Genomic DNA, 11243 nt, shown 5'->3' on the forward strand with positions numbered 1-11243 from the left:
GAATACGGGGTGCTATGCCACGTTCACCAAAGAGATGAACGCACAGGCAACATCTGCAATATTTAAATCTAAACCCATTGTCTCATTGTTCTACATCTAAGCTGGCACACGGGCCACAAAACGTAAGGGAGAAGCTATACTAGCAAGTACTAGACCGCGCACTCGCCTAGACATAACCTGAAAGAACACAATAAACATGGGACGACGCCCGATCAGCGAATAATGCTGGTAACCCACCAATACATGTGAAATAAAATACATAGGTAAGATATAAGTTGTAAAGCCATTTTCAAAACGGAATACATAAGTATATAAGTACAAAACCAAGAGTAATAGTCAACACAAGACTCAACACTCTCAACAAGAACACGGGAACACATCCCAAGACCACAAAGAGCAACACGACTCACAAGAATTCTCAAGGTATGATCTATCATCACACAATAGATCAAAACCCGACATGCATAACGCAAAGGAATAAGACTCACCCACGGAAACACATGCCTTTGTGACTACACACGTTACAAGAGAAGAACTCACAACAACGGCTACACAAGCCCTCCTGACATCACCCATCACGAGTTGATATGCCTTCCTTATGCCCGGTTCCAACCTTATGGCTACCCCCAACCTTATTTCTTATTCCAACCATTACCTCCAGGACCCCTATACAACCAAGTCCAACCTTTTCCCTCCAAGGACCGTCGTCCCCATCCGCCGACAAACCACCAACAAAACCACCAATTCATAGTACACGAGGGTACCGATCACACACACGGCAACACATGCCTCCCAATAAATACGTGAACCTTACACAAAGGTCACAAACTCCATAATCACGTCACGGCCACCACGAGGACCGCTGCAATACCTTGGTGACTAGTGTCCCATTCCACTAATCGTGCAAATCAGGTAAAGCCACACACACACATCACACCACAACAGGAATCAATCAACGTATCACAACGAAGATATGAAACCATACTCAATCAAGGAATGGATCAAAGTCCAACAACAACGATGAATAACACAAGTTATCATCAACCAATTGGAAGGTACAAACAACACACACGCTAGCATTTAAACACCGAACTAGCATGCTTATCAAACGGGTAAACCAAACATAGTTTCGAAGAACACACAAGACTCATCACGATTCAACGTGTGATACCCCGGTTATTTGAGTATTTTGTTATAAATATTATTATTCTAAATAAAATTTTATAAAATAGATATTATGCTAAATAAAAACATTTTTACTATACGGTTTGTAATTATATTATTTTATGTGACCCAAAACTATTTAAACTAGTCTACTACTGCTACTCTTTTATTTCTAAACGGTGTATTATGGCTAATAATTATTTATTTATATATGTGTTACGTATATATATATATATATATATATATATATATATATATATATATATATATATATATATATATATATATATATATATATATATATATATATATATATATATATATATATGTTAAGTACTAGTAGGCTAATATGTATATTAATATTATATTAAGTTTTTAAGTATTGTAGTCTCCTACAACTAGAATTATTATTTATAATACAAGTTATTAGTTAAGTGTTTAAGTAGTAGTCATATTGTTCCAAATAAGCTAATTCAATATATTTTTTTCTATCTCTCCTGTCGACAATCCCTCCTTTCTCCCAAACAAAAATAAAACCCTAGCAGTTTCTTCTTATCAATTAATTTCAAGAATTAGATGTCAAGATCATCAAGCTTAGGTGATTGCTTTTGGGCATTATTAGAGGTAAGATTTATGTTCACTAAAATTTCTTTTGCCCCAAATCAAAAATCACTTTTCCTATGTGTTTATGTGATTCATGATTTTAATGAATATGTGATATTTAACGTGAAAAGTTATTTGATTATATTATGCGAATAGATATATGTGTTTAGATTTTTTCAAAACCCTGCATATGTGATATGGTGATTTTGTGGTGATTAAGAAGGATAAATTTTACACAATTTGATCATTGCCTGAGAAAATTCTGACTGGCGCATCTGGAAAGAAAAATTCGTGAAAAATGTTTACTAAACTTATTTTTGCTTGAAAAATTTTCTGGAGAATCTAGACTTGATATAATTGATTTTTGTAAAAAGTTTTGATTAAAAATATGTTTAGGTTTTTCCAGAATAATTTCGTAAAGTTGAGGTAGTGTTCTGCCAGTTAAATTACAGTCTGGTGCTGTGTAGGGAAATATTTCGGGAAAAATACTTCTAGGCCTTGGATTGGCTTGAAACTTTTTCTATGTAATCTAGACTCTTTTTACTACTTATCTGGAAAATTTTGTATGAAAATACGTTACCTATTTTTCTCAGTAAATTCTGCAATTTAGGTCATAGTTTCTGAAAATTTTTGTCAGTTTCTTATTTGAGATATTGGGAAGTTGCTTGCTTGTGAAATATCATTACTGTTATCATTTTTATAAATATGGAGAGTTGTGTTCATAATAATTAGGTGTGGAATATGCTAATCTGTGTTATATCTATGAGGTTAATAGGATGTTTGGAAATACATTTTTGGAAATATTGGTACAAAGGTTATAGATTCAGGTGTAAAGTTGAAAGTATTATTTGGGTGGAAAGATTTTGCTTTAAGTGGTGAACTTTTGAGGTTTTAGATATATATATATATTTTGTCAATGGAAAGTGGTGCCATCTGATGTTTTTGTGAAGTGAGCGGTTGGAATATACCGACTCACTAGGGAGCCTAAAAACTCTCTGTTTTGTGGAGTGAGCAGTTGAGATATACTGACTCACTAGGGAGTTTTATATTAACTTCCCTGTTGTTTTGAGGAGTGAGCAGTGATGTAAAAGCTGACTCACTAGGGAGCCGTGAAAACTCCCTGTTTATGAAAATCTATTTTTTGAGAATTTGAAAATCCTCCATTTGGTACCCATTTCTTCTTGGCAATTTATATATATCAAGTGTGGCTGATTTTGAGAAATTTTAATGTATCATTGGAAGATGTTCTCTTGGAAAGAGATAAATTGAGAGATTGGAATTCTCTCTTTGGTAATACTATTTTGAGATTATGTTGAGAGATTGAAATTCTCTCTTTGGTTATTATTTTTGGAGTTGGAAACTCTATTTGGTTATTATTGGAAATTATTTTGGTGATTATATTATGATTATGATTTAAAGAAATTGAGTAATGAGGATGCTATGAAATATTTTGAGGTTATGGGTGTATGGAAATGTTGATAAATGTTATATGGGAATCTTGAGGAAAGAATAATGGTTGAATGATTTTGGATTATGGATAGGCAATGCCTTAGTCGTTTTGTTAGAAGTTGTTATGGATATTTTTGTATTTGGATGTGTGATTTCCTCAATATATATTATAAATGGTTAAAGTTAAAGATTATTCGTTTGTTGATGAAAATAAAAATGTTTAAGGGGTCATTCTAGAAGCAAACTATCTTCTCCTATATTTTTTGAATGCCTATCTTCTCCTATATGTTACATGCTATGTGCAAAATGTTTTACGGGGTGAAGTAGATCTTACAAGCTTAATGCTGAATTTGTGTGTTTCTTTGTTTTCTATTCTTTAATTGTTTTTGCAGGAACTCTTGCATGAGCATTGGACATGAGAATGAGTGAACCGCCTAGAGATATCATTTATTAGTTAGACATTTGAATTGTTAGTTGTTTTTGTACTAATACATATTTTGAGTTGTTTATTGTAAATTGTAAATTTAGCCTTAGCGTTTGGGTATAGAGAAATACCTGAGCGTGGCGGTAGCACTCTCCTTTTCTTTTAGTTTTATTTTCGCTTCCGCAGTTACATTCGTTTTCAAAAAAAAAAATACATACGCTTTTGAGAAGAAAGAAACACTCCGACATATACTAAGAGATCACATCCTTGATTATCATAACTCTTCTCAAGACAATTTGTTCTTGTTGATTATGATGAAGAACTTGAGAAGAGATATCGTTGCTTAAACGAAAAGGATGCTAAGATCACACAGTTGTGGGAACAACATTGGACTGCGTTATTGAAGTGGACTGCATCAGAGTTAGCTCTCCAAGTGAAGGCATTTCATTGGACTTCTGTATGCACGGCTCTCCATCTTCAACAATCCACTAAATCAGTGTAGACTGGGTACGTACCTTGTGTGGGGCACTTGTGTGAGATTATTGTTCTCTACCTTTGTACATTGGATTATTTGTTAGTGGATTGGACGCCTATGTGATCGTCCCCCAGATGTAGATACACACTGTATCGAACTGGGTAAACATCTTGTGTGTTGTTCTTTTCGCTGTCTGCCTTAGTTTACTCTTTCCGCAAGCTATTTAGTGATTCAACTATCTGACTGATATCATCGTTGAATCTGTCAGACTAATTTGTCAGTCGTTTAATTAATATCATTAAATTGAGAAAATGCAAAATTACATGTGTGATGGTGATGCTTTTGTGACTTAGTTCTTGAATTAGGGATTGGTTGATTGCAATGCTTCTATGTCTTGTTGTTGGGGATTTATTTGTTTGCATCAAAGGAACTTGATCACCTCCTATGGTTGTTTGAGGGATTGACCAATGCTAGGTCAATCCAAGCTCCCATCCTTGGTATTTCCTAGCTCAAGGAACCCTATGGGGCTTGGTTGGGAAGGAGTTATAGGCAAGATATTTGTGGAAAGGTTTAGGTGAGGCCTAAACAAGTCCTAGTAGTCTAAGTTACGAAAGGACACAAGCCACACTCTTAGCATTTGAATCCTCTTTCCCTATGTCTAATGATTCTATAAGCATCTTAACACATACTAAGCAATTCAACCCTATCTACCTTTCATTTGCTTACCACTTGTTAGCATTCATTTTACTAGTTCACTACGACGTTTATCTTTTGTGTGCGCGTCACATGCAGTCAAACAATACCGATGTCTTTACTTTATGACGTTAGCAACTTAGGGGTAACTCCGAGCGGCCATCCCTTGAGAACGACATAATCCGAAAATCATCCCAACACAATCAACTCTTACGCTATACCTAGCAAGAGTAAAGTAGTAAAAAACGCGACAATCATCGATCAATTCTTTCCTACTTTTCTATTCGTACTATAATTCTACATTAAAATTCATATTCTAATATTGTAAAATAGTTTAATACAATTTCTAATAAAATATATTCTTTTCTACATTTCTATTCGTACTATAATTCCATATTCAAATTCCTATTTGTAATACAATAGGACAATATTAGAACACTATTATAATACTTCGTGCGTGACAAATAAATCGTCTGACAGTACAAATACTAGAAATAGGAAGCAACATATATTATAATTAATTTTAATTTTATCATTATTATAACATATATATAATATTTGAACATATGTCAGTCAGAAATGGATGATTGAGTTGTAAACCCTCAAACATAATATTAGCAATACTACAATATTAAAATTCATATTTCTATTTAACAATATTATATTATTCCTTTTTGCTGTTAAAAATTATATTCTACATTATTAGTTTTATAATTCTCCATTAATTCTCGGTTAAATTTACTAAATTTCATACTCCCATCAAAACTCAACTGCATGGCTAAATTATTAAGATTTAAATAAATAAAAATCCTTTAAAACATGCATGCTTAATTCCCAGTTAAAATTAAACTCAATCTCTCAACTTCATGTTGTACTCAAACACTCCTAAATCACCTATAAATATAGCCCAAAACTCAGCACTCCATCACCAAGACTAAAACAGAAGATTGAGGAAGAGCAATTTGGAGCTTGGCTTTACAATTTGGAGCATTCCATTCTATTAACTTTAGTTTCTATAGGTGAAGTAAGGATTACAAGTTCTTTTTTGGTGATTATGCAGTTTATGTTTTTTTAATGTTGCAGTATAAAATGCTATATCATGTTTTAGTTCCCTTTTATCTTTATTTATTAATTGTTTTAGATTATAGTTTTTTTTTTAAAGGAAAATGCTATATCATGTTTTAGTTCCCTTTCTAAATTGTGTTATGTGACATCAATTATGGATGAGATTCCAATGTCCTGATTGCGTGCATCCAGTAGGAATTGAACCTACGTGCATATATTACGTCGCATATATTTGCCCCGTGTGATAAATTGGGTCGTTGAATTTTTGTCTACTAACTTGATTGGGGGAGATTCTACGAGTTTCCACCATCTCTGATAGCTCCAACTTGTTATCCCTTAGAACCCTGCCAAATAAAGAAGAATAAAAAGTCAGTCACATACTCACATGCGCTCATCTGTCCAAACTCCATTCAAATTCGTACATGCAGTCAAACAATACCGATGCTAGGTCAATCCAAGCTCCCATCCTTGGTATTTCCTAGCTCAAGGAACCCTATGGGGCTTGGTTGGGAAGGAGTTATAGCAAGATATTTGTGGAAAGGTTTAGGTGAGGCCTAAACAAGTCCTAGTAGTCTAAGTTACGAAAGGACACAAGCCACACTCTAGACTTAGCATTTGAATCCTCGGTTCCTATTTCTTTAGATAATAGCGGAGTTGTAGTAAAATCGGGTGTTACAATCACCCAATCAAATCCACTGACATAATGTTTATTTTTAATATACTAAAAATAATTTTTAATACATTGAATGTTAATTTTTTGTGTTGAAGGTTCACTATATGGTATAATATTTAAAAATGAACTTGCATATTAAAAACAAACATTATACTAAAAATGAACGTTTATCTATGGTCCACATGATCCACATTGCAATGTGGATCAAGAAGTAAAACTACGTCGTATCATTTCATTTGCATATACGTTATTGTATGAGTAAAACTACGTCGTATCATTTCTACGTTATTGTAACTACGTCGTAAATTTTAGTTACATTATCATTTGATAATATATGTTATTGCACTAGCTTTGTTTTTTAGTATCATTTTCACATGCACTAAGGTGAAAAGCCCGTCGGAAATTAAAGGTTTGAAAGAAAAGAGGAAGATAGAGAATCTCCATTTGGGAGAACTAGAGTTGGTAACACAAACTCCTTCTCCCAACAACAATAATCATGAGTATACATATATATTTTCCAGTATTCCACCCACTCATGATTGCATTAATAATCTATCATAGGAGGAAAGAAATCACAATTACCATTTCATAAGAAACAAAATTTAACAATTGTACGTATAATTTTGAGATGTTTCAAACCTGCAAACCTCTAACTTCCTCCCACTCTTCAATTTCTTTAATTTATTAATTTATGTAAAGAATTTAAGAACTGAGCTCATAAGTTCTTATAGAAAATGTTGTATTGTATATATTATTATATGGTACTCTGTACAAGATTACAAAAATAAAAAAATTCAATGCCCATCGTCTTCTATTCTATAGGTTGGATTCCCCCCTCACACCGTAGTTCGTCTGTACTATAAAAAGATACAAATCACGATAATTCAATGACTCAATCAGCATGTAGGGCTAATTAAATGCACCCAAATACAGTCAACACTGAACGAGCGAGGCCGTATCTTCAATTCTGTTTTATTTAATATGCACCCACAATCCCTTGCTGGGTACGCCACGGTGCACAACAAAGATCAAGTAATAGCCTGGTGGTGCAAGCTTGCCAGAGGACGGCGCCACGGCGGAGATGGTCTCCTTGGCCACAGAGGTGAGTCCCAAAATCAGCATCCGTTGGCCCTCAGAGTACCCATGAGTGGTGAAAGGCGGCGGATACATGGTAACCTTAATACTAGACATGTCCGCCGCATCATCTAGCTTAAAATGGATATTGAAATTCTTTCCATAAACCAATTCCGTTTGTGAAAGCTTCTCCACGATCTGCGGCCGGAACTTTTGCAGTGCGGGGGCTAAGTACGGCGGCGAGAATTTCTCGACGCGCATGTCGGTTGGGTATTTGGCTTTCATATCGTAGGAATCGTGGGTGTTACTTCCCGCTACTAAGATCTTAGCGTTGGGCAAAACCGCAGAAGTGGAATGGTACATTCTGGCAATTTTTGTTGGTGTCAACTCAGTAAACCTTTCCCCTTTCGGTTTATCCGGGCTGTAAAGCACCGGAGTGAAATTTGGTTCCTCCGCCGCGTCCCAACCAGAGGTCCCGGTTTTCGCGCCATTAATTATGAGGACATTCCCATCGGGGAGAATCAACATATCTCCCATAACCCTCCCCGACGGCATCTCCTCAATTTCCCACTTGGCCCCTTCCTGATTCACAACAATCCTGCCGCAATCCTTTAACGCCGGCGGAAATTGCCTCGGCGGATGCTCCGTGACCTTGAAGGCTTCGTGTGTATTGCCGCCGCAAACCAAAACCTCCGCCTTCACAAAATCATTCGCTTTGGTGAGTTTGAGAGGAAGAAGCGCGGATTGCCCCGAGGCCGGGTAGTTCCGGGACCCCCCTGGCAGCTTAGGAAGCTCCCGAATCGTCTTTCCGGTTCTAGGGTTGAAAATAATGGAGCGATCGTTGGCGAAGAGGAAGACATTGCCGTCAGGGAGGAGGTACACAAATGGATACAAATTATTCTCCAGAAAGCCGTCGGTGGTTTCCTCGAGCAGCCGAAGCGGAAATTGTTTGTTCGGGAATTTAAGCTGATCTGGCGGGACAATTTCATAGTTGTGAGATTTTCTTCCTCCCACCACGATAAAATCACCATTTTCCAAGACTTGTTGAGAAGCATACCTGCCAGTTCAGTTCAACGTAGTAAATTAAATTAAATTAAATTAAATTAATTATTATAAGATCAGAATTTGAAAATAATAATGCTTACCATCTGTTTGCAGAAAGTCCAACATCTTCCTTGAAATCGCATAAATCGCAGGGTTCCAGGATTCTAATTCCTCGAAAACCTTTGTCGTAGCCTCCGGTGCTTATCAATTTTCCGGTGCTCGACAGCCCTCCCGACGAGCACCATGTATTCAGGCTCAACTAAACATATATGCATAAAAACAATATAATTAATTAATTAATGAAATAAATTGTACCCAGGCCAGGCCAGTATTATATATATACCTTGAGTGTCTTGACAACTTTAGCGGTGTCGAGATCATAGGTAACGCCATGAGCCCAGCAGTCTTCACGGCCCTTATCATCTTTTCTGCACCACTTAGGATTCTGCATCAGTGCGGAGCGACCAAGATTAATGGCGTCATACCAGACAACCCTGTTGTTTGTCATCAACTGCATGTGCATGGCGGAAACACCCACGTTTTCAGTTACAGTTTGCCAGCTCGAGGCTGAAGGATTCATCTCCAAATCTGGTTTCCCATAGGCGCTGCAAACAAACAATACAAGAACATAATAATAAGCTACTGTTATTGACGCCATTGGAGAAACTCGATCTTTTATTTATCTAGCTTCTCCAATGGACTAATTCTTTTTATTTATTTCTCGATGTTCGATGTTCGATGTTCGATGTCCTGCCTACCTCTTCACATATATATACTTGCATTATTGCGCTACTCAGATTCAAATGCCTACAATTATGGATATCCACTATTATTATATACAAACAAACTACCTAGCTCTTGCCTCATGCCCATCAAATTTTATTTTCTCAGCTCTCCCCTCCGCTCCCCTCTTCTTTTTATTTTATTAAAATGTTAAGTTAATTAATTCATGGACAATTTTACATAATGCAATCAAACATTAGAAAGGAAAATGCATGTTTTCTGGAAATTAAAATAACTTATTTTCCAGAAGTCATTTTCCTGCCGCAGAAGTCATTTTTCTACAGCTTTCTAAACGAACCAAAAGAAATTTATGATGCAAGTATCTCTCTTACTAGGATTTAAAAAAAAAAAAAACAAAAAAAAAAGTTTATGAAATTTAGTTACTAATATTAGTTAATCCAATTAAGTTAAAACTAGAGTTAATTCTATTTTTTGTCATAGATTTATAGATGGCTTGACAATCGGTTTTAAGTCCTTTTTTATTAAAACATCCACTTTTGGTCCTAATATTATTGTCGTATAACCATTTTTTTACTTTATCAACAAAACTAATATCATATATAAATCTTCTTTCCTCTTCCGCTCCTCCTCCTTCTCTCTATGTACTCCTCTCCTCCTCCTCCTCTCCTCCTTCTTCTTCTCCTTTTTTTTAAAAAAGTATTTTAATAAAAAGTTTAACATAAATTTGATCACTTTAGCCATTTTATCATGTCAAAAATTGCTAAAAAAATTAATTATGTTTTTAATCCAAAATGCTAAACATTAGTGTTACGCTTAAAGCAATTTTTGACTTGATATTTTGATTAAAAAAAAACATATTTCTTTTTTCAAAGCCTTATTATTATAATTTTTACTGAATTACTAAATAAAAAATAATAAAAAATTGGTCATTCAACAATAATACTAGGACTAAATGTGCATATTCTAATAAAATAAAATAAAAGACTAAAAATGAACTGTCACCTATAAATTTAAGACAAAAATAGAATTAACTCTTAAAAATAATATCATATATAAATCTTCTTTCTTCTTCCACTCATTCTCCTTCTCTTCTCCTCCTTCTTCTCCTTTTTTTTTTTAAAAAAAAAGTATTTTAATAAAAAGTTCAACATAAATTTGATCACTTTAGTCATTTTATCATGTCAAAAATTGAAATATATATATATATATATATATATATATATATATATATATATATATATATATATATATATATATATATATATATATTTGGACTTAGGGTAATCTAGCTTGGTTTCCAAAATAATTAATAGGCTTTTAGGAATTAAAACCATTTTGGGCTTAGAGTACTTGGGTACAAAAATACGGGTTCATAATACTAAATAGACCCGAGCCTATTTTACAAATAATTAGGCATATTATATTTTTAGTAAAAATATTTAAATCATAGATAGATAGCTCTATTTGGAAAATATTTATATTTAGTATAAATATTTAGGAAAATATAGGGTGTCAGAACTTATCTTGATTACTCCTTGATTGGCCTATTGTTGAGCCTTGATTATCTATGTCGATGATTATGTGTTTATGATTGATATGAGATTGGCGGTAAGGAGCTTTGCTCTAAAATGAGATTGGCGGTATATTATATGATGTTTATGAGATCGGCGGTATTATATGATGTTTATGAGATCGACGACAAGCATGCGACAAGCAGGCGGGGAGCTTAGTCTCCAGATGGTATAAGCTAAGGTTGGGCTGGTGTACAGGGTGGCCTCGGAGGTACATGTTGGAACTGTTATAAAGATGGAGCGATGTAAAGGTTGGAACTTGAT

At 34.7% G+C, this 11243-nt stretch overlaps 1 protein-coding gene across 1 annotated transcript; it reads right to left on the reverse strand.

The window, feature by feature from the left end:
- Nucleotides 1–7295: 7295 nt before the first annotated feature.
- Nucleotides 7296–9403, reverse strand: LOC109147735 (aldehyde oxidase GLOX1-like). Its single transcript, XM_019295392.1, has 3 exons — nt 9008–9403; nt 8766–8923; nt 7296–8677 (listed from the first exon to the last, which is right to left on the reverse strand). The coding sequence occupies exons 1-3, from the start codon at nt 9320–9322 to the stop codon at nt 7519–7521; spliced, it is 1632 nt and encodes a 543-aa protein (XP_019150937.1). The 5' UTR covers nt 9323–9403; the 3' UTR covers nt 7296–7518.
- Between the last annotated feature and the right edge of the window lie 1840 nt (nt 9404–11243).

This window comes from Ipomoea nil, unplaced genomic scaffold (genome assembly GCF_001879475.1).
Source record: "Ipomoea nil cultivar Tokyo-kokei standard unplaced genomic scaffold, Asagao_1.1 scaffold2036, whole genome shotgun sequence".
Taxonomy (NCBI): Eukaryota; Viridiplantae; Streptophyta; class Magnoliopsida; order Solanales; family Convolvulaceae; genus Ipomoea; species Ipomoea nil.